The sequence below is a fragment of the Argopecten irradians genome, chromosome 16, assembly GCF_041381155.1.
Source record: "Argopecten irradians isolate NY chromosome 16, Ai_NY, whole genome shotgun sequence".
Classification (NCBI taxonomy): Eukaryota; Metazoa; Mollusca; class Bivalvia; order Pectinida; family Pectinidae; genus Argopecten; species Argopecten irradians.
In genome coordinates, this window is record NC_091149.1 from 7,783,689 (window position 1) to 7,809,511 (window position 25,823).

At 36.0% G+C, this 25,823-nt stretch overlaps 1 protein-coding gene, 1 long non-coding RNA gene and 2 pseudogenes across 10 annotated transcripts in view; 3 read left to right on the forward strand and 1 right to left on the reverse strand.

Annotated features, from left to right (window-relative positions):
- LOC138311164 (uncharacterized) overlaps positions 1-11,335 on the forward strand; it is a 51,285-nt gene extending 39,950 nt beyond the window's left edge. Inside the window, exon 2 of the long non-coding RNA XR_011206535.1 lies at positions 10,703-11,335. This is a non-coding gene — a long non-coding RNA (uncharacterized lncRNA). The remainder of the gene's footprint in view (positions 1-10,702) is intronic.
- Positions 1-23,990, forward strand: part of LOC138311149 (tripartite motif-containing protein 2-like) — a 200,937-nt pseudogene extending 176,947 nt beyond the window's left edge.
- Positions 1-25,823, reverse strand: part of LOC138311137 (low-density lipoprotein receptor-related protein 2-like) — a 173,379-nt gene that overhangs the window by 33,210 nt on the left and 114,346 nt on the right. For 2 of the 9 annotated variants that reach the window (XR_011206530.1, XR_011206529.1), the window contains exon 70: positions 17,699-17,820. Coding sequence is in view for 2 of the 9 variants with exons in the window: in XM_069252604.1 (XP_069108705.1) it covers positions 21,244-21,345 (102 nt within the window). In the remaining 7 variants the exon portion in view is untranslated. Of the gene's footprint in view, positions 1-11,949; positions 12,054-15,274; positions 15,404-15,796; positions 16,068-16,461; positions 16,567-17,662; positions 17,821-21,101; positions 21,346-25,823 lie in introns of those variants that run through there. The other 7 variants (XR_011206528.1, XR_011206526.1, XR_011206527.1 and 4 more) reach the window with 7 other exon arrangements.
- On the forward strand, positions 7,974-10,579 carry LOC138311150 (uncharacterized; annotated as a pseudogene).

Here is a 25,823-nt window from a genome sequence, read left to right on the forward strand (position 1 = left end):
TTACATTTTAAATGGACTGATTATGGTTTAGGTTACCTGAATCTCCATTTAGAGATGAAATTAAAATACAGTATAAATACAATAATGACACTGAATTATTTAGAAATTAATGCAACACCTCAGAATGTCCCAAAATAGGTATAAACTATAAATTATATGATACACACAGGAACTGAATAATAAGACATGAAATGGCCCAAAGTTTAAGAGATCTATTAGAAAGACATTACTGTATTTCAATGGACTATAATGCCATGACATTTAAAATTTCAGGACAATGACCTCAACATCAAATGAAATATACCATTAGAGTCATTGGTACAAAAATGTGACAGAGGAAATTGACAAAAGCAAATATTCAGACTTATCATATCAGACTTAAAAATCACAGAACAATAATACATTTATACTTGTACAACTTATGTAATAAAACATGGACAGCAGCCTGATCATATCAAGAAACATACAGTCCCAATAAAATAATAATGAAATAATTCCCTGATCTATTAAAACATGGATGGGTCCTGTCGTATTAAAACATGGATCTCTGATTTTTCCAAATATAAATTAAAACATTACATCATTTAAATGGTTTAACAGGGTCCTGATCTTGTATATCAGAAACATATAATCCACTGATCATGTATTAAAACATCAGACATATCCTGATATCATGTTTAAAACATGAATGGATGTCCCTGATATTGTATTAACAAATGTAATAACATAAATATAAATATTATCTTGTATTAAACATCATATGACCCAGTAATATATTGTTATATTAAATGGTTCCATGGTAACAGACTGATATTTAAAGATGGAGAAGATCAATCAAGTAATGGATGTCCAAACTAAGTGTCAAAGAATATAAGTCTTAAATTACAATGGGTCCCTGATTATCTTGTATTAAAAATGGGTATTATAATACATGGACATCTTGATACATGTATAGATAGACAGGGTCAGAGTCCTGATCTTGTATTAAAACATAGTCCCTGATCATGTATTAAAACAGATCCCTGATTTGTATTAATAATGATGTGAGTCCCTGAATCTTATATCAAATAATGTCCCTTGTAATTAAAACATGGATTTAATCAATGTATTAAAATCTCATGAGTAAAAGTATTTGATTAAAAATACAAGTTCTGACATGTATTAAAAATCTTAGTCCCTGATCTTGTATTAAAACATTTGGGTCCCTGATCTTGTATTTAAAAATTAAAAATGTTTCCCTGATCATGTATTAATACATGGGTCCCTGATCTTGTTTATATACATGTAATGGAGTCCCTGATACTTGTATTAAAACATGGTATTAGTGATCTTGTAATAAAACAGGAAGTCCCTGATCTTGTATTAAAACATGGAGTCTAGACCTGGATTATATTAAACATGGGTTCATTTTTATTTAACATGAAATAGTCACCTACTATTATCTTGTATTAAAACATGCAGAGTTGATACTTGTATAAAACATGTCCCTGATCTTGTATTAAACAAGGAGTTAAATGTTCTATCTTTTAATTGACATATCCCTGAATTTTTAAGGACAATGAATCTTAGAAGATCAAAACATGGAAGGATCCCTGTATTTAATTGTATTACTAAATAAAGTTGATCTTTAAAACATGGTAGTCCCTGAATTAAATAACATGGTCCTATGGTATACAGTAACTGTAAATGATATAAAAAACACGGACATAAAGCATAAATTTGATAACTGATTAATATTAAAACAGTTTACAGGTTGAAATCTTATAAAAATCAATGAAGTCCTGTATCTTGTTAAAACAATATAACTTCTGATCTTTATTGCATAAAATGTTTAAAATGCACTTGAATTAAAGACATTGGGGTTCTGATAACTTGTATTTATCACATTATACTATCTTTATACAACATGCAGTAAATGACAAAATTCAAGATAATCTTGTATTAAAACATTGGTAAACAAATAGTTAAAACAGTTGATATAATTGATTACAATAATAATTGTAAATGACCATAAAATATTGATAACATACTTTTTGTGTTAAGTATAAGTACCATTTGAAGTAAAGTGGTTGACAAGCAAATATAGGTAAAGACAAAAATGAGATGAATGAATGTTACCCTAATCTGATGTGTGTAAGTAATGAATTAAAGTCTAAGTTTAGACAAGCAGATAAAGGTGAAGACCAAAAGGGGAGATTAACTTCTTACTTGTTAAGTAAAATACTGAATAAATGTAAATTGAAACAAGTAGATTAGAAACAGGTAAAGATCAAAAAGATAAATGAATAACTTGAATTGTGTTAATGGTAATACTGAAGAAATCCTGACAAATATCAGATTTAGGTAAAGACCAAAAGGACCTGAGATAACTTCATTGTGTTAAGTACCCATACTGAATTTAATGGTGTTCAAGCAGTATCACAACATAAAGACAAAATAGGGTAAGATAAATTTGTTTGGTTAAGTAATACTGAAGTAAAAGGTTGACAAGCAGAGCAGGTAAAGACCAAACTGGTAAAAAGGGCTCCAGTATAAGATAAAAATTTCTGGTCACTGACTGGTCAATTTACCTTATGTCCTGTAGAATTCACTGTGGTGTCTACACAGTTCACAACAATGTCCCCACATTTGACGACTTCAGAGCATTACACCGAACTGTCTTTGTAGTTAACTGTAATTTGGGTAATATTGACAAGCACACTGTCAAAGAAAGGAGATAAATATCACTGTATATTGAATAATTTTTGGAAATAGTGACCATGGGGACTGAAGTGGGACAATGGTCAAATGTTATAATCAACAAATAGAAAAATTTGACTTTTATATTATTACATGGATAATAATTTATAAAAAATTGACATGATGTTAGTTACAACTCAATTTTTGTGTTAATAAATAATAAGACAACTATCCAGGTTAAAACTGTACAGGGATAAACTTTTCCAAATTTTACAGGCAAAGAATGGTCGAAGGTAAAAAAACTAAACATGATGAATCATTAAAGGAATTTGTTAACTTTAGAGATTTCCTTGTATGTTCAACATTGACAAATAATTACTGAATTTTGTAATGAAGATTTGGGAAAAATGATAATTTGATTGTAAAATGTAAATCATTCAAAACAAACACCAATCATGGTATTAACAAGTAATTTAATTGTCTTTGTTAAATGTATTGTAATTGAATTATAACTAACAGGTTGACAGCATCCCTAAATTTTTGTTAGCATGAAAAAAATATCCAAAATTTATCACATTAGTTATTAATGATGATGTCACAAAAAAATATTACTGTTTTGACATTATTTTTTTTCTACAAACACAAATAATTGATTTATTAATAATCTTGAAGTAAAGGTTACAAGCAATTTACTAGGTAAATATGGTTACCAAAAAAATGTTCTATAATAAGTTTAACTAAACATTTAGAAACAATCTGTATTGAATAACAATTTTCATGATTTACATAAAAGTAAAGGTCGGATTTCAACATTAAAGATACAATAAAATTATCCCATCCATATGGGCATAATAACATTTCTTTGTCCAGTTCAATATGAAATAAAAGTAAAGGGGATAAAGAGATAGCCAAAGGGTAACACTCCAATAGTACAAAAATGGTCAATGATAAAGCATTAACATTTGTGGAACAATATTTGTCACGTTTTCAATAAACTGAAGTAAATGGGGAACATACCCAAAAATGCAATGAACAAAAGACCATCATATTCAAGTAAAGATTTCAAAATTACAGTAGATTGTGAGGGGACAAGTTTACTGAAATACATATCAGGTAAAAAAGGGGTTAATTTAATTTATTTTGAAATATGTAAAAAATGTTTACATTTCATGAAACAAGCATGGAATAAATCCAAAACACTATGTAGCATACTATAAGTATTTGTTCAAAATGTTTTAATGGAATTGGTTCAATTTGACCCCTGAAACAGATTTCCTAGGTATCAAGATTCAATTGAAAGACAGGGTCATTTGACTTTTCCATATAAAGTTGGACATCGATTATTTCAGTACAGATAACTAAGACAAAAGACAAGTTATGCAGACCAATAAACAACCTATATCTTTTGAATAGAGTCGATTCAAAATTGTACAAATGATGGTGAACTCACCCCAGTTGTCAAAGTACAACTGGGCATACTCCAACTAACAATTTGTGCTATTTCCAAATATGAAGTAAAGTTCTTTGGAAACTGAATCATTTCATTGATGTTTCACCCAAAATAAATTAAATTTGTATACATCAAAATTTCTAGATATTAAACCCATGAAACAGACAAGTATTTGTTAAAGGTGATCACATGCACTGTAATTTTGGATAAAAACCATTTAAACTCACATTTTTGTATCATGAAAATGTGGATGAAATCTGACACAGAATTTTCGTTGGTTACCAGGATAAAAACTTTTATAATATAGGGGTTGTACAAATGATTTGACACTGACCCAGTCAAAGGACTAGACAGGACAAACAGTAAATTTCTTTGGTAAACAATTTGTAGACTCAATGTGGACCATTTAAATGAAAATTTAATCTTATATTAAAAAAAACATGTGGAATAATTACACACAATCTAATAAATGACAAATGTGTTGTAAGGATAACAGTAAGACTTACTAGTAAATAAAACCACTGGGTCCAAAATTTTGACAAATTTGAAAAAACAAACACTGAGGGACGGGGTCAAAAGTCAATTGGCTATTGAATTACAACTCATATTTGATAAATTCATCTGTGTAAAATGGGTTAAACACTTGTAATTTGAAATGGTACAACATTATTGGGGATATCAAAAATGTAACAGAAATGGACAGTAAACAAGTGACAGACCAAGCTACAATTGGACAATTTTGGCTTTCCATATTAAAGAATATAACTTCTTAAATAAGATTTTTAATTCAATACATAATGAAAGGTAAATCCTTATAGGGCTCCTGTAGTTCAAAATTGTACAGAATGAAGGACTGATGAAGGGAACTGTTAAGTAGCCTAAATGCCATGAAAAAACAATTTTTGAATGTTAACATATAAAAAGGAATTTGTTAACTCAGCATGGAAACTGACATATAATGACAATATCAGCATCCAATTAAGTATCAGAAATGAAGGTTAAGGAAAACATTGCCTATAAAATGACATGACAGGGCTCCAGTAAAAGATATAGGATGAAGTCACATTTTAGACAAAACAAAAAAATGACACCACAGGCTACTTTTATCATAGATAAAGACCAAATATGATTAACAGACCTTTGTAGAAATGGACAACTGTTAAAAGACCATGATGTATAATGTAACACTGTCAAAAAATTGATTAAAAATCAAAAAACTGGTTTACAAGGGTAATTTGTACTGATCACCTATTAATCCCACAGTTTTACTGGTTAAATCGGAACAGCCTTTAAAAAAAGACTGTCATAAAACTGATACCGATGTAACAGATTAAATGAACAAATGTTCATTTAATCAGCAGTACAAATGATATAAGACATCGAACAATAAATCAATCAAACTGAATATTGAATAAAAATTAAGTATCTTTTTAAAAAAATTATGGAGCATTTGGACTTCTGGACATCAAGGATGGACAAATAGACCAACTTTGTTTAGGAACTTGTGGCAAATCAAAATATTTGTTACACAGATAGTGGAAATAAAAAATTTTTTTCTCCTTCTATAGCAAACAATTCTAGGCTAGATAGGGCAGCTAGGGCAGGCAAAAAAAACATTTCACTAACTCAAGTTAATTGTTAGAACACTCCAAATATATTAAAAAAAAATGTTGTGGAAAAACTTCCAAGTCACAACTTCTCTCGTGAATTACCTGAATTTGACGTCCCATACAGCTAGGGTATATGTGTCCCTTGTAACACACTAGGTTTGTCCGTCATGAGCAACTCCAAAGACGAACTGAAATTAAAATGACACATTATGGTGTTGGGAAATATAATCGCAATTACGATTCATAATTAGATAATTTTATGTTTGATAATTAAACAAAAGATCCCAGAGGGATTTTTAATGACGACCAAAGAAAGGACTATCAATGTCTAACAACGGTAAGAAGCCGATCTGAGGGCCTCAAATGACCAAATTCAACACAATTTTTTAATTTAACCTGTCTATAAAGATCACCTGCCTATAAATACAACCTCCATATAAAGACCACCTGTCTATAAAGATCACCACAATATAAAGACCACTTCCATATATAAAGACAACCTCCATATAAAGACCACCTGTCTATAAAGATCACCTGTCTATAAATACAACCTCCATATAAAGACCACCTGTCTATAAAGACCACTCAATATATAAAGACCACCTCCATATAAAGACAACCTCCATATAAAGACCACCTGTCTATAAAGATCACCTGTCTATAAAGACAACCTCCATATAAAGACCGCCCCTGTCTATAAAGACCACTCTCCATGTAAAGACAACCTGACAAGACCATGTTTGTTGGGTGGTCAGGATTGACTGTGTATTAACAAAAGGGGTTTTATTAAAGTTTAACGTCATATATATGTATAGTTGTTCAATTTCCCAGACGTCAAAATATTTACTGTTTTGGACTTATTCGCCGGATTATCTTTTTAAGTTCCATTCTTATGAGTGGCTATAATACTTGAAACCAGGATTTTAATAAATTTCTCGATTTTGAATTGATCTGCAAATTTAGCGAAATTAAAACCCCCACAAATATAAGCAAACTATATACAAGTAGTAACAGCCAGGGTTATGTAAGGACGTGCCAGGTTTATTGGTGGAGGAAAGCCGGAGTACCTGGAGAGAAAAACCACCGACCAGCTGTCAGTACCTGGTAACTGCCCCGCATGGGATTCGAACTCGTGACTCAGAGCTGGAGGGCTTGTGGCTTGAGGCATCATAACCACTCGGCCACCGCGGCTCCTTCATCTTGTTAGATGTATAGAAGTAAGTGAACGGAAGCCCTGGAGTATCGAGGATGGAGGGTAAAGATGTGTAGACCAAATATATATATTATATTTCTCAAAATGTCTCTATACGGTATATTATGATAGTGTAAAACCTGCCTTAGCAACCACCTCTGTATAAAGACCACCTCTGTATATAGACCACCTCTGTATAAAGACCACCTCTGTATAAAGACCACCTCTGTATAATGACCACCTCTGTATAAAGACCACCTCTGTATAAAGACCACACATCTGTATAAAGACCACCTCTGTATAAAGACCACATCTGTATAAAGACCACTCTGTATAAAGACCACCTCTGTATAAAGACCACCTCTGTATAAAGACCACCTCTGTATATAATGACCACCTCTGTATAATGACCACCTCTGTATAATGACCACCTCTGTATAATGACCACCTCTGTATAAAGACCACCTCTGTATAAAGACCACCTCTGTATAAAGACCACCTCTGTATAAAGACCACCTCTGTATAAAGACCACCTCTGTATAAAGACCACCTCTGTATAAAGACCACCTCTGTATAAAGACCACCTCTGTATAAAGACCACTCTCTGTATAAAGACCACCTCTGTATAAAGACCACCTCTGTATAAAGACAACCTCTGTATAAAGACCACTCTCTGTATAAAGACCACCTCTGTATAAAGACCACCTCTGTATAAAGACCACTCTCTTAAAGGTCCCAAATGGTCAAGTTCAACTCTATAAAAGAACCACTTGTATATCCAGACAATTTTTTCTCTTCCTCCTTGGCTTGTCTTTATAGACAGGTTTGACTGTTGTTTCAAAAATCAAAGAAAAATGACATGACACCACAAGACTTTGTTAAGAATAATGACGGACCTCATGATTTGTTGTATAAGTCTGTCAGGACAAGTTCAACACCAGTATTGTGTATTCTTTACGTTCATTTATTTACATTTTTTATAACTTACCAAAATTTCTACATACAATTACCGATACATGTATATTACAATATATCAATTTCTAAAGAGTTATAAGAATATTAATCTATAAATATCAAATAAGACATGACTGTGTATTTCTCTACGTTCATGTACAGTACAGGTGTGACTTATTACCCAATACACATACCCAACAGACAATACACCCCAGGTGAACTGTAGGTATTTAAATATCACGGTTTGTAAACATGACCCAAATTGACCTACTACACAATCTATGTCTGCTTTACAACTGTGTGTGTGTCAAACCAGACAAGGAAGTAATAATATCAGATATCGCCAGGCCTCAATAGACAGACATTTTGGTCGCTAAACGTTTGTTTACATTAGTAACCAATGACAAGGATGGTCTTATTCTGTGTGGACACATATTATTTCATTTAATGTACAATTTTGTGTATTAACGGGATTGATTTTAATCTGAAATGGATATTTTCATCAGAAACTGAAAAAGTGACATATCCGTTATAATGAGAAGGAAGTAAGTTCCCACTTGGCTGTGAATTTCGGAGGAAGAGAAATTTGAACAACATTGAATATCATTTAGATTCTGGGGAAGACCAACTTGATTTAATCCCAGGTACCCTGTGTGTGTCATCAGTGAATGCAGTGATTATCAGGTAATTATTTTCTTGTATTTTAAAAACATTGAGGTCAATCAATATTTAAAAACTACATCGAACTGAATAGAACAACGAGCAATAAATAAAACTTTCAATTTACAAAAAAATCAAACACAATTGAACAGGACATCAAAATTAAAAATTTGAATCAAAACTATTCATTCAATTTAATTTAATTTTTAAATTCAATCAAAAATTGTATTGATTCAATATATTCAATTTTCAGAAATTCAACAAACATTCAATCTTCATCAGAATGGCAACAGCAAACATACCAGTTCGTACGGAAGGACAGACAACCTGTAACCATCACAAGGGGAGACAACTAGATATGTATTGTGAAAAGTGTCAAGAACTAATTTGTTTAAAATGTATTACAACTATTCATAAAGCTCATCCAATGTGTGAGCTTAGTGAAGTCACTTCTCAGAAGAAACAAGACATCAGAAACTTTATTGACAGAACAGAACAAAATGATCTGGTACAGATTGGGAAATACATCACCTCTACTGATACACTCCTCAAAGACAACGACAACATATTTGATAAATTAGCACATGAATTGAAGATGCAAACAGATAAATTAAAACAAGACCTTGACAACCTTAGAGAAGAGACACTCTCACTTTATCAAAAACTTAAAGACGACAACATCAAACTCATACAAAAATACAAACAAGAACTTGAAAATTTGAACAAACAAATTAAACACCAAATACAGAAATGTAAGACAACACTTCAGCAGGGCTCTCACATAGAAATATATGACACAAAATGCGAAATAGATTCCCGAATACATATCCCTGTCAAACCTACTTTAGATACAGTCAGCTTCAACCCAAACAATACTCCTAAAGGTCACCTGGTACAAGCCTTAGGAAAAGTCACCACCTCAGGCCAAAGTCATACATCCACTGACCAGAAACGGTCAGTATCATTATCAGACGGTCAGCAACAACCCTCATCACAACAACAGTCAGAGGATAAAGGTAAGAAAGCAGTGGCCAGGAAAACACTACTGACAGAGACCAAGGTGGTGGAGGAGTGGAAGTCTCCATGTTACATTGATTCTATATGTCCTACCACTGATGACCAGGCCTGGACCAGTGACTACAGTGACACATTAACTCTCCTGGACAGGAAGGGCACAGTGATACAGAAGGTCACACACAAGGCTTGGATCAATGACATCAGTCTATCACCAACAACACACAGATTGTGGGCCTGTGATATACAAAACAACATCCTGGAGCTGGTATCAGGACAGTTAACTCAACAATTCACAACTAAAACATATCCTTACATGTATATGTATTACAGCAAAGAACCATGTCATTGTGGGCATGTCAGGAAACGTCTCCAAATATACCACACAAGGTCAGATGGTACTCACTACAATGGCAGCAGGGACTGGGAAACCATTAGTGTGTACACCATGGAGGATCACAGAGTGTCCTGTCACTAACAATGTCGCAGTGATTGATCACAGTAATGAACATGATGGTGGTGATGGAAACAGACATGTTGTTGTCATGGATACTGACTTCCAGAAACTGTTTGTATACAGAGGTGACATCCCCAGTACATGTAAACAATCACCACAAACAGGAGGTAAACCATTTAACCCCCGGGGTATAGTGTATGATAGTCAGGGGAGCCTCATCATAGGGGATGGTAACAATAAAAATGTTGTCATAGTGAGTAAAGATTTTAAGGTACTCAGGATCCTATACACAGACAGTGACTGGGTAGGGGCTGTAGGTGTGGGTAGAGATGATTTACTGTGGGTAAAGATTGAGTCTAGTGTAAAGATGTTACAGTACTACAAGATGTGATAAAACTACTACAGTACAGCAGGGTGTGATAGCTGTGATAAAACTACTACAGTACAGCAGGGTGTGATAGCTGTGATAAAACTACTACAGTACAGCAGGGTGTGATAGCTGTGATAAAACTACTACAGTACAGCAGGGTGTGATAGCTGTGATAAAACTACTACAGTACAGCAGGGTGTGTGATAGCTGTGATAAAACTACTACAGTACAGCAGGGTGTGATAGCTGTGATAAAACTACTAACAGTACAGCAGTGTGTGTGATAGCGTGATGATAAAACTACTACAGTACAGCAGGTTGTGATAGCTGTGATAAAAGTACTACAGTACAGCAGGGTGTGATAGCTGTGATAAAACTACTTTAAGGCTTTAGTAACTTGTGATTATTGTTTCCAAGATATAAACACAGGGAGTACCAGTTCACTTCCTTTTCCCATTATTTCCCATAATTTATCCTATTTTACTTAGTAATCCACATTGTACATTTCTATGTAACCAAATTAAGCATCTCCTCCGCCATATTTTTTAGTTTACATTTGGATCTCTCGGATATTTAAGCATTAAACTATCTTTTTTTTATGAAATCTATGGTCTATATAGATGCTAGACCTTTACAGAAATAATGTACACAAGACAGTTTAATACTTACAGTGTATCTTTACATTATTTATTTATTTAGACAATGATTTAATCCATCGGATCACTATAATGTAAACAAACCTTCAGTCATAATCACCATTTTTATTTTCCAATTTTTTAGTGTTTACTTCTAAAATATCGGAATGAATTTTCAATTATAAATGTAAATAATTGCCAACAGTAACAGTTCATGATACAGAGACCGGATACATTGTATATAAATGTCTATAGCTACTATCTTTGAGAAATTGTGTAATACATAATAAAAATTTATAATCAGAATATAAATTCTGACTGATCTTTGGTTATCTTTTGGTTACTTACAAATTATGAATCAAAGTACTGTAATGGACCAAATAAGCGCCCAGGGCGGTTAAAAATTTGAAGAAAACAAAATGAAAAGATGCTGATAAGACAAAATTATTGCAAATCTATACAGTTTTGTGTAGTTTTGGTCTTTATTTAAGACTGGACAATTGAAATTGAGGCCTCAAAAAGGATGAGGGGGGCTTATAGGGACATGGGCGCTTATTGGGTCGAATATGGTATTTTTAAAGACAGGACTGGATAGACCGAGGACCAGGATCAGATGGACCAGGATCAGATGGACCCAGGACCTGATAGACCCAGGACCAGACGGACAAAGGAACAGATAGACCGGGATCAGATGGACCATGACCAGGCAGACCCAGACTAAACAGATCAGGAGCAGACAGACCCCTTTACTAGGAAAAAAGAGGGGAAAAACTTATCTGATACTCAAATGTTTATGATCTGGCTGTGATAGCATAACTTTTATCTCTAAATCTAAATCATCTGACTGATAAAAGAGCCCTTCACCAGAGACCTACAGTGTGAGGGAGACAACTCAAAATAAAATATAGAGAAAACCGACTTATACTCACCAATTAATACTCAGGTCATTTATGAAGAGGCAACTGTGTCGGATATTTTCATCAAAGGAGTTAACTCCCCTTTGTGGCCCAAAAAATACAATTATGAAAGCCAGCTGAAACAGAACAAATGTATGAATCAATAAAAGACTAAAGACTAAATATATTAAGTAGCTGATAAGTGAATGTGAAAACAAAAAGAAGGAGTTATGTAATTAATTAGGTTTAAATAATCAAGGTCATTCAAGGACATACAAACTAATGTATATCACATATACCATTAATTAATTTAATTTCTCTAGCAAATTGATTTATGTTTTTTTTTGTGTATTTGAGCAATGAATTGGTATTCAAAATTTGGTTCTATTAAGCGACCATCACTTATTTTTAATTATCAAAGCACCCTGGACCCTAATTGGGTCAAACACGGTACATTTAAGCTTCATATTCTGTTTTTATGAATTACAAAATTATCTGCTCCTGAGTAAAGTTTATGTGTAAAAATGATGTCGTATTTCTCTAACGGATATGAAGTTATACTAATAACTACAGGAACAGATGGACCAGGACCTGATGAACCCAGGAACAGATAGACTAGTACCTGATGTACCCAGGAACAGATGGACCAGTACCTGACGAACCCAGGAACAAATAGACTATTACCTGAAGGACCCAGGAACAGATGGACCAGGACCTGATGAACCCAGGAACAGATGGACCAGTACCTGACGAACCCAGGAACAGATAGACTCACCTGAAGGACCCAGGAACAGATCCATCAGTACCTGACGAACCCAGGAACAGATGCACCAGTACCTGACGAACCCAGGAACAGATGGACCAGTACCTGACGAACCCAGGAACAGATAGACTAGTACCTGAAAGACCCAGAAACAGATATACTAGTACCTGAAGGACCCAGGAACAGATGCACCAGTACCTGACGAACCCAGGAACAGATGGACCAGTACCTGACGAACCCAGGAACAGATAGACTAGTACCTGAAGGACCCTGAAACAGATATACTAGTACCTGAAGGACCCAGGAACAGATGCACCAGTACCTGACGAACCCAGGAACAGATGGACCAGTACCTGACGAACCCAGGAACAGGTGGACCAGGACCTGATGAACCCAGGAACAGATAGACTAGTACCTGAAGGACCCAGGAACAGATGCACCAGTATGAAATATTATAGTATACATGTATAAGTAATATACACGTATATATATTGTAATTAATTTGTTAGTAAAGGGAAGTAACTCTTATACACTTGCACATTTCTTGCTCACACAAAACACATATAGATACAATGTAAGTATCTTTACATAATTCCAATGAAATATTATAGTATACATGTATAAGTAATATACACGTACATGTATATACATTGTAATTGATTTGTTAGTAAAGGGAAGTAACTCAAAACACATATAGATAAAATGTAAGTATCTATACATACCTGTATATTGAAATGAAATTTTATGATATTAACATTGATTTTGTACAGTTGTAAATCTAGCCTTATAGTAATTTACCTGATAAATTGTGACGTTTCGGGTGCATGATTCTGACACTAGAGGGCAGTAGGAGTCTTGTTTGTAGGGTGACGTTAACATCATATCCAAATTTATCCATATTCATCAGACGGCGCCCATCTGTTGGGAAGCCCAGCTATATATATATATATAGCGAGTCTCCAAATACATCCAAACTGACGGGATTGTCTAGGCCTGAATGACATCAAAGATACTTATACTATAGAGGGCATTTTCAAATGAAATATTTACGATCATGAATAAAGATTGACATGGAAGAAGACATGGAATAAAATAAACCAAGCATCAAATTCTAAAATTATAAACTTAACATGTTTTAGATGATCAACTGAAAATTACCATTAACAAATGTATTGAAGCCTTGCCATTTTACCCTATTTTCCAGATTATACGCTGCTTCTTATTTCCCTATAAATCAGGTGAGCGGCTAGTATGTCGATAAAACTAAAATCAGGTTATATTTTGAAAAAGAAAATTGCGATTCACATGTGAAAGTTGTAGGTATTTCTTGTCGGTTAGCATAGTCTTACATCGAAATAATCTTGAATTTACAAATATTTAAGAAAAGTAATGACCTTGTCCTTAAGTCAGTGAATCAATTTTTTGTTACATATACATTTGAATATTACACTCAAAATTATATGACCCTGGTTCATTTACTTAGAAAGGTAGATCAAAGTGATTGACCTAACCTCTGACCTTGACCCACTAGTTATACAGGAGTATACCAACAACAGAATGAACTTTGACCTCACTTTTCCCGCCGACAATGACCCTGTCTGATCTGTCCAGTTTGATGGACTTAATCAGGTTTTCCTTGGAGTCACACCAGTGTAGTCGCGGTCATCCATATGTGGTCATCAAGGGTCAGTCCTCAGTTGGCTGGCCGAGCCATGTGGAGACCAAGACTGACCGTTCCTCACCGGTCATCTAGGCCTGTTCTATTTTAGGACTGGTGCTGCCTGCATCTCTCCTGTACAGTAATCTGTCAATACCAAATTCAAGATTTTCAGACACATTTTGAATCTTTAGTTTGTTTGTTTGATTAAATTTACCTCATATTAACAGTCAGGGTCATGTAAGGACAGCCTTGTTGTGTGTATGAAAAACGAGTGTGGTGCCTGTATTGGGAATTTGCTTTATATTCGTGTTGAACACCGTTTTTTCAGTGCCACTGAAGACACCAAGCAACACACCCCACCTGGTCACATTATACTGACATTGGGCCAACCGCTCGTCCTACTCACGCTGAGGGCTAAGAAACTACCACTCTTATAGACTATGGTGTGTCTCAGACATAGGGGAGATAACTTTTTTTTTGTGGTATTGTGACAATGAAGGCTAGTGGGTGTACAAATAATGTATGAAGGGGAGGTAACTCCTGAAGGATCAATCCTAACTTACCCCAGTTTAGGGTTGACAATGAAGGTTAAGGGAGGAAATGTACAAATAATGTATGAAGGGGAGGTAACTCCTGAAGGATCAATCCTAACTTACCACAGTTTAGGGTTGACAATGAAGGTTAAGGGAGGAAATGTACAAATAATGTATGAAGGGGAGGTAACTCCTGAAGGATCAATCCTAACTTACCACAGTTTAGGGTTGACAATGAAGGTTAAGGGAGGAAATGTACAAATAATGTATGAAGGGGAGGTAACTCCTGAAGGATCAATCCTAACTTACCCCAGTTTAGGGTTGACAATGAAGGTTAAGGGAGGAAATGTACAAATAATGTATGAAGGGGAGGTAACTCCTGAAGGATCAATCCTAACTAACCCCAGTTTAGGGTTGACAATTATAGCCAGAGGATGAACCAAGTCATCCCTTATCAAGGTCTTATGGTATCGACCGTCGTCTAGGGCAACAGAGATCGTCCGCCGACTCGAATCTGTCCAATAAATATTTCTGGAAGGAACATATCAAAACACTTATAATTTCAGACAGTCAACAATTATATAAGATTAGAAAGAGTTCACCATCTGTCCTTTACATAACACACACTTTACAAACCTTGATGGAACTAAAACTTGGAGTTTAGTATAAGTTCTTTGAGTTTCAGATATTTATGAATCGAGCAAAGCCAACACACTTTAATAAATAGAAAGCATTAAACTGTTATTAGACAACTGTATTCATTATAACGCATTGAAAATATTTAATATTTTGCTGATTTTTATTCCATGATAAAATGTTGATCAACAGAAAACATTTCAAAAACTCATCAATAGCTAATTCTTGTCTGTCATTCTGCATCTATTAATAAGTTTTTTCTTAATTTTAATTTGACTCTTGACCTACTTTGTTACCCAAATAATGGCGATCCCCACCACCTGGGTCACATCTGCGTTTAAATCCTGGGAACGTGGCGGGCCACCATTCTTTATATCATCGGGAATTCCAGCTCTTTCAATCTTCATCAATGATAGATCAGAAAAGTAAACGACGATCCACATCAACGTCTAGTGCCCCCATGTGGCGCCCCCAACTTAACGTTCCTGAGTACGCTTTTTTGTCGGGGATGACCTGTCGTACCTCGTGGCCACTGGTGAAGAGATCAACAGTTGTCCACCTGAAATGATAATAGTATCAGAGTTTGTGCACATTACAATAAAATCTTGACTGAGAATTCAAAATTAATTAAACAATCAAAACGTTTCAGCAAAACTTTTGAATACATATAAAACCTAATCAGGGGACCTACACAGTTTTGTTTATAACATTCCTTATTTATAAGGGTAGGGCCCAGATTTGTTTATAACATTCCTTATTTTTAAGGGTATTTCTTCAGTTAAATAGGCCAAATGTGGTTACTATCTATGAGAAACTCTATGACTAGAAGCAAGTTTAAGGGAAAATGATGATGGGCACTCGATGGACTATCCCACAAAATATGTTAATTTTTGGATTTAGATTTGATCATTTTTGTGTGTAGTAACCTTTGGGTTTACAGTGCGTTTCTTTACCCTTGACGTCGTGGAATCCGTCGGTACACAGACATTTGTATGATCCCTTCACATTCTTACACTGCTGTGTACAGTATGTTCCCCTCCGAGCACACTCGTCAACGTCTGTGAAATAATGCAGATACACAAATCTCAGAATTTTCTATCAAAACTCACCTTTACAAACTTTGCATCAATATTTCTAACTAATGTTCTGTAGTTTGATCAAAACAGGATTTGGTATCATTGACTGTATAACTCACCTTCACAGGATTTAGTATCGTTGACTGTATAACTCACCTTCACATGATTTGTGATCATTGACTGTATAACTCACCTTCACAGGATTTGTGATCACTGACTGTATAACTCACCTACACAGGATTTGTGATCGTTGACTGTATACCTCACCTTCACAGGATTTGTGATCGTTGACTGTATACCTCACCTTCACAGGATTTGTGATCACTGACTGTATAACTCACCTACACAGGATTTGTAATCATTGACTGTATAACTCACCTTCACAGGATTTGGTATCGTTGACTGTATACCTCACCTTCACAGGATTTGGTATCATTGACTGTATACCTCACCTTCACAGGATTTGTGATCGTTGACTGTATAACTCACCTTCACAGGATTTGGTATCATTGACTGTATAACTCACCTTCACAGGATTTGGTATTGTTGACTATAACTCACCTTCACAGGATTTGATATCATTGACTGTATAACTCACCTTCACAGGATTTGGTATTGTTGACTGTATAACTCACCTTCACAGGATTTAGTATCGTTGACTGTATAACTCACCTTCACAGGATTTGGTATCATTGGCTGTATAACTCATCTTCACAGGATTTGGTATCATTGACTGTATAACTCACCTTCACAGGATTTGGTATCGTTGACTGTATAACTCACCTTCACAGGATTTGGTATTGTTGACTGTATAACTCACCTTCACAGGATTTGGTATCATTGGCTGTATAACTCATCTTCACAGGATTTGGTATCATTGACTGTATAACTCACCTTCACAGGATTTGGTATCGTTAACTGTATAACTCACATTCACAGGATTTGGTATTGTTGAATGTATAACTCACCTTCACAGGATTTGGTATCGTTGACCATGTACTCACCTACACAGGATTTGATATCAATGACCCTATGACTCACCTACACAGGAATTAGGATCGATGACTGTATAACTCACCTTCACAGGATTTGGTATCATTGACCATGTACTCACCTTCATAGCGATCTTGTACCCCTCCTGACAGGAACAGTAGTATCCACTGTCACTGAGATCTGTACAGGTCTGGGAACACCCGCCATTGTTTACTGAACAGTTCACATTTCCTGACAGTTTATCTACAACAAATTAATACCAGGTACATTAAAATGTTTACTGAACAGTTCACATTTCCTGACAGTTTATCTACAACAAATGAATTTCAGAATACCACAAACAGTTCACAAATACATCAAAATGTTTACACAATAGTTCACATTTACCATTTATCTTTAATTGACATATGCAAGCATCTTGCTAGAAATGTCTGTTTTATGCAACTGTTTTTCAATCCTAAGACTGCCTCTCTCGTCAGACGCATTCTCACAGTCCACTATGGCATTACACACTTTTGTAGCATCAATACATTGACAATTGGCACATCGGTACTGATCTGTGGAGCACTTGGTCGGTCCAGGGGTACCTGTTTAGAGAGGTCAAGGGGTCAGGCAAACCTGTCTATAAAGACCAACTATATACAGAGGTCAGTCCAACCTGTCTATAAAGACCAACTGTCAACACAGTGTCACATTGTTAGATACACTGTAACAGAGGTCTGTCCAACCATGTCTATACAGACCAACTGTGTTGAGGTCAAGAGGTCAGTTAAACACCTGTCTATATAGACCACCTACTAAACCACACAATACCCATAGTAAACTTGATACTGCTGTGTAAAATTTGTGTTGAAATATAGGTATTTGGAACGAAACGATTTATTATGTCCTTGTTAATAAGGGTGGTCCCATATTCCTGTTTTTAACAGTGTAATTTTCCTCAAGTGGGTAACAGTCATGGAAGGTCAGTTAAAACCTGTCTATTAACAAAAAGATACAGGAACAGGTCACCTGAATTAAGACACATACATGTCAATCTAAGACCAACCATGGTATGAATAGACCAAACTTTCTCAATTCAGAGTCAGACATCTTAATGAAACAAACTAATTTGTAGAGGGGTTCAAAATGTCAGTCAAGTCAAACCTGTCGTATAAAGACCAAATGTGTGATAGAGGTCAAGGGGTCAGTTAAACCTGTCTATATAGACCAACTGTGTAAGAGGTCAAGGGATCAGTTTAGAGCACCTAAAAACCGACACAATACCCAGTAGAACTTGATACTTCTGGTAAAATTGTGTTGTCTATTAGGTAAATTGGGTAGAACTAGTTTATTTGGGTCAAAAGGGTCCACGTTCTATTTACAGTAAATTGTTTATAGATCAAGAGGTCAGACACTCTGTCCTAAAAAACTAACCTTTGTAGAGAGGTCAAAATGTCAGGCAAACTTGTCTGGGTAGTTGGGTAGGGTAGCGGTCAATTTCAAGAGCCTTTCAGCATCCGGCCAGACTTTGATCTCGGTACAGGGGACACCTGAGAGTCCACAAGATTTTCAGTTTAAACTCTAGACCTGTCTATAAAAGTGCCCAGTTGTGTATATTTGTTTTGCATCGATGTCAAGAGGTCAAATATTAAACCTGTCTATAAAGATCAACGTGTAGGAGAGGTCAAGAGGTCAATTAAACCTGTCTATAAAGACCAACTGTGTAGAGAGGTCAAGAGGTCAATTAAACCTGTCTATAAAGACCAACTGTTGTAGAGAGGTCAAGAGGTCAATTTAACCTGTCTATAAAGATCAACTGTGTAGAGAGGTCAAGATGGTCAATTAAACCTGTCTATAAAGACCAACTGTGTAGAGAGGTCAAGAGGTCAATTAAACCTGCCTATAAAGACCAACTGTGTAGAGGAGGTCAAGAGGTCAATTAAACTGTCTTTAAAGACCAACTGTGTAGAGAGGTCAAGAGGTCAATTAAACCTGTCTATAAAGACCAACTGTGTGGAGAGGTCAAGAGGTCAATTTAAACTTGTCTATAAAGACCAACTGTGTAGAGAGGTCAAGATGTCAGTTAAACCTGTCTATAAAGATCAAATGTGTAGAGTCAAGGGGGTCAAGAGGTCCAGTTTAAACCTGTCTATAAAGACCAACTGTGTAGAGAGGTCAAGAGGTCAGTCACCTATAAAGACCTAACCTGTCTATAAAGACCAACTGTGTAGAGAGGTAGAGAGTCCAATTAAAACTGTCTATAAAGTAGAGCCAAGGTCGTAATAAAGAGGTCAGGTCAAAAATTGTCTCTAAGACCAACTGTGTAGAAGAGGTCAGTCAACTGTGTGAGGCCCCAATTAAACCTGTCTATAAAAGCATCTGTTTACAACATGTGCAGAGAAGTGTCATTTTTTAGGTCAGAGGTCATAAACATCTGTATAAAGACCAACTGTGTAGTAGTGTCAAGAGGGTCAGTTAACCTGTCTATAAAGACCCATTCAAATGTGTAGAGAAGGTCAAGAGGTCAGTTAAACATGTCCTATAAGACCAACAGTTTAAGGTCACTTAGGTAAGCTTTAACCTCTCTATAAAATTTCAACTCACTTGAGGATAGTTCAAGAGGTCAGTTAAACATTCTATAATGACCAGAATAAATAAAATAATCCCCCTCCCTAACCCTTTGTGAAGGACAGAGGAGATATGGGGAACATCTGTGAATTGTATGGGTCAAATGAGTTTCCAGTAATCTAAACTTTTGCAATTCACATCAATATGAAAAGAGTTTCCCGGGGTCAGTCTATTTGTCTATTTAACACAGAGTTTAATAAAGAGGTCTCTCAGGTCAGATACCTAAACCAAGCTATTAGGTAGGTCAACTGGTGGAGAGAGATCTATAGGTGAATCTAACATTCTACATTGCAGTGTGCAAATACTTTGGTCTAGATGTCAAACTTGTGTGGTAAAGAAAAAAAAGGCCCCGGTTTAAGATCATATTATGTGATAAAATATCAAATGGACCAATGGTCATGTCTAACATGACCTGCTATTGTTAGAGAGGTCAAACTAACCTTGTTAAAGACCAAAAAGACAAAAGTCTATTCTGTCTATACAGATTTTCATGGGAGGGTATTTCATGTAATGGTACAGGCCCACTGCATTTTTTGAGTATAAAAAGTACCTGTATACTATTTATACAGGAGATACATTTTATGTATGACACCGGTCCCGATGATCAGTCTGTACTTTGGTCCAGAGATTACAGTGTTATTTCACAATCTTCACCACTACAGGTGATTTATCATCTTCCCCTACTTTTAAACAGAATACAAGTTCTTGTTTGTTTTGAATTACAATCTTCTATTGCATTTTTTCAAGTATTAAAATAAAAAAAAAAATTACAATCTTGATTTTTACCAAACACCAAACAATTACAAAATACTTCCACAAGTCATTGAAACAGTGCATGACCATGTATTGACACAACCCTGGCCCAGAAAAATAATCGGTCATGATAACTTCAATTACGTACCACACATGTTCGGGTTTTCGTCTGACCCATCTTTACAATCCTCGTCTGAGTCACACAACCAGTGATGACTGAGACAGCGGCTGAGACACACACAAAGTTCTCGGTGCCACAGGTGTGGTTGAGTGGCACACACGACTTGCCGTCCTCTCCTAACGTCAGACCGATGTCACTACACTGACACTCCGCCTTACCGTCGGGAGCTGGGTGACAGCTGTGGACACAGCCTCCATTGTAGATCTGACAGGGGCTGGCGGTACCTGAGGATCATCAAAATAATAAATAATTACATGAGATCACAGAGGGATCTTGATGTCCATCATGTATTGATAAATCTTTATCAGTCAAAGAGATGTAATATTAATGAGAAAGTTCCCTTCAGTATTTGTCTGGGAAACAAAGGTAGCAAACTTCAATTGTCAAAAATGGCTGCCAATCGGCCATGTTTTTCCTCACAAAATATAATATGCACAACAAGTAACCAAGGAAAAACTGACATATGAAAGTTCTTTCTGAGAAATAGTGGTAACAAACTTTAAGTATCAACATCCAAGATGGATGAAGGCCAAATATCAGTACCCTGGATATTTTGGTTATCAAGAATAAGTTGTTTAAATGAACATTTTATAAATGGCGGACACATTTAGTAATATAAATATCACGGCTTGCAAACATGATCAAAATTGACCTACTACACAATCTATGTTTGTTTTACGACTGTACAACTGTAGGACCAGATAAGGGAGTAACATCCGATATCATCTGGCCTCATTAGACAGACATTTTATCTGGGTAGACGTGGACACAAGGATTGTGTTATTCTGTGTGGACACATATAATTAGGAGACAGTAGTAAATTTCAGATTGGCTGTGAATTTCAGAGGAAGAGAAATTTGAACAACATTGAATATCATTTAGATTCTGGGGAAGACCAACTTGATTTAATCCCAGGTACCCTGTGTGTGTCATCAGTGAATGCAGTGATTATCAGGTAATTATTTTCTTGTACTTTAAAACTAATTTGTTTTTGGTCAAAATTTAAATCATACCAAGAACTGAACAAGACATCAAATGAAGCTTCTATTCAATTAATTATGCAAAAAAACTGAACAGGACATAGAACACTTAACAAAATAAAACCCTTATTCAATTAATTTAGTGACAACATTGTATTGATTCAATATAATCAATTTTCAGAAATTCAACAAACATCAAAATGGCAACAGCAAACATGCCAGTTCGTACGGAAGGACAGACAACCTGTAACCATCACAAGGGGAGACAACTAGATTGGTATTGTGAAAAATGTCAAGAACCAATTTGCCCTAAATGCGTTTCCACCATTCACAGAATTCATCCAGTGTGTGAGCTTAGTGAAGTCACTCCTCAGAAGAAACAAGACATCAGAAACTTTATTGAAAAAACCGAACAAAATGATTTGGTACAGATTGGGAAATACATCACATCTACTGATACACTCCTCAAAGACAACGACAGCATATTTGATAAATTAGTCACATGAATTGAAGATACAAACAGAAAAATTAAAACAAGACCTTGACAAGCTTAGAGAAGAGACACTCTCACTTTATCAAAACTTAAAAGACGACAACATCAAACTCATACAAAAATACAAACAAGAACTAGAATCATTGAACAAACAACTTAAACACCAAATACAGAAATGTAAGACAACACTTCAGCAGGGCTCTCACATAGAAATATATGACACAAAATGCGAAATAGATTCCCGAATACATATCCCTGTCAAACCTACTTTAGATACAGTCAGCTTCAACCCAAACAATACTCCTAAAGGTCACCTGGTACAAGCCTTAGGAAAAGTCACCACCTCAGGCCAAAGTCATACATCCACTGACCAGAAATGGTCAGTATCATTATCAGACGGTCAGCAACAACCCTCATCACAACAACAGTCAGAGGATAAAGGTAAGAAAGCAGTGGCCAGGAAAACACTACTGACAGAGACCAAGGTGGTGGAGGAGTGGGAGTCTCCATGTTACATTAGTTCTATATGTCCTACCACTGATGACCAGGCCTGGACCAGTAACTACAGTAACACATTAACTCTCCTGGACAGGAAGGGCACAGTGATACAGAAGGTCACACACAAGGCTTACATCAGTGACATCAGTCTATCACCAACAACACACAGATTGTGGGCCTGTGATACACAAAACAACATCCTGGAGCTGGTATCAGGACAGTTAACTCAACAATTCACAACTAAAACACGTCCTTACAGCATATGTATTACAGCAAAGAACCATGTCATTGTGGGCATGTCAGGAAACGTCTCCAAATATACCACACAAGGTCAGATGGTACTCACTACAATGGCAGCAGGGACTGGGAAACCATTAGTGTGTACACCATACAGGATCACAGAGTGTCCTGTCACTAACAATGTCGCAGTGATTGATCACAGTGATAAACGTGATGGTGGTGATGGAAACAGACATGTTGTTGTCATGGATACTGACTTCCAGAAACTGTTTGTATACAGAGGTGACATCCCCAGTACATGTAAACAATCACCACAAACAGGAGGTGAACCATTTAACCCCTGTGGTATAGTGTATGATAGTCAGGGGAGCCTCATCATAGGGAATGAACAAAAAAAATGTGTCCTAGTGAGTAAAGATGGTAAAGGACTCAGGATCCTACACACAGACAGAGACGGGTATATAGTGTAGGTGTGGGTAGAGATGATTTACTGTGGATATACATTGGGGATCGTGTGAAGATGTTACAGTACTACAAGATGTGATAAAACTACTACAGTACAGCAGGGTGTGATAGCTGTGATAAAACTACTACAGTACAGCAGGGTGTGATAGCTGTGATAAAACTACTACAGTACAGCAGGGTGTGATAGCTGTGATAAACTCTACTACAGTACAGCAGGGTGTGATAGCTGTGATAAAACTACTACAGTACAGCAGGGTGTGATAGCTGTGATAAAACTACTACAGTACAGCAGGGTGTGATAGCTGTGATAAAACTACTACAGTACAGCAGGGTGTGATAGCTGTGATAAAACTACTACAGTACAGCAGGGTGTGATAGCTGTGATAAAACTACTACAGTACAGCAGGGTGTGATAGCTGTGATAAAACTACTACAGTACAGCAGGGTGTGATAGCTGTGATAAAACTACTACAGTACAGCAGGGTGTGATAGCTGTGATAAAACTACTACAGTACAGCAGGGTGTGATAGCTGTGATAAAACTACTACAGTACAGCAGGGTGTGATAGCTGTGATAAAACTACTACAGTACAGCAGGGTGTGATAGCTGTGATAAAACTACTACAGTACAGCAGGGTGTGATAGCTGTGATAAAACTACTACAGTACAGCAGGGTGTGATAGCTGTGATAAAACTACTACAGTACAGCAGGGTGTGATAGCTGTGATAAAACTACTACAGTACAGCAGGGTGTGATAGCTGTGATAAAACTACTACAGTACAGCAGGGTGTGATAGCTGTGATAAAACTACTACAGTACAGCAGGGTGTGATAGCTGTGATAAAACTACTACAGTACAGCAGGGTGTGATAGCTGTGATAAAACTACTACAGTACAGCAGGGTGTGATAGCTGTGATAAAACTACTACAGTACAGCAGGGTGTGATAGCTGTGATAAAACTACTACAGTACAGCAGGGTGTGATAGCTGTGATAAAACTACTACAGTACAGCAGGGTGTGATAGCTGTGATAAAACTACTACAGTACAGCAGGGTGTGATAGCTGTGATAAAACTACTACAGTACAGCAGGGTGTGATAGCTGTGATAAAACTACTACAGTACAGCAGGGTGTGATAGCTGTGATAAAACTACTACAGTACAGCAGCTGTGATAAAACTACTACAGTACAGCAGGGTGTGATAGCTGTGATAAAACTACTACAGTACAGCAGGGTGTGATAGCTGTGATAAAACTACTACAGTACAGCAGGGTGTGATAGCTGTGATAAAACTACTACAGTACAGCAGGGTGTGATAGCTGTGATAAAACTACTACAGTACAGCAGGGTGTGATAGCTGTGATAAAACTAAGTACAGCAGGGTGTGATAGCTGTGATAAAAACTACTACAGTACAGCAGTGATAGCTGTGATAAACTACTACAGCAGGGTGTGATAGCTGTGATAAACTACTACTACTACAGTACAGCAGGGTGTGATAGCTGTGATAAAACTACTACAGTACAGCTGTGGTGTGAGCTGTATATTTCCATCTGTGACACATAACTATTCTACAGTGGTACATTCAGTGGTGTAACTAATATTTACAAAGCACCATACATGTTTTTTTGTCCATTCAAATGATTTTCACAGCTTAATTCATGAAATCTGGTTTTCTTTAATAGATTACTGAAGAAAAAATAACATGTCAAACGTTTCGCCCCATTTATAACAGTGTTTTTCCTGGGTATTTTGGGAAATTTCCACCTGGTGAAAATTGGGAATTTTTGTGTGATAAAAGTAGGAAATTGGGAAAAATCTTAACAGTTTATGGAAATTTTGGAAAAGGTAGAAATAAACAATTATCCTTCTCTAAGAATCAAGTATAAGAATGTATACTAAAATACAATGTTCAGACTTGGAATTTCCAGATTTTTTTGGTTGTCACACAAAACACGCTTCAACTCACTGATTTGGGAAATTTAGACATAGATTTGGGGAAAAAATAACAAGCAATACAATTGGGAA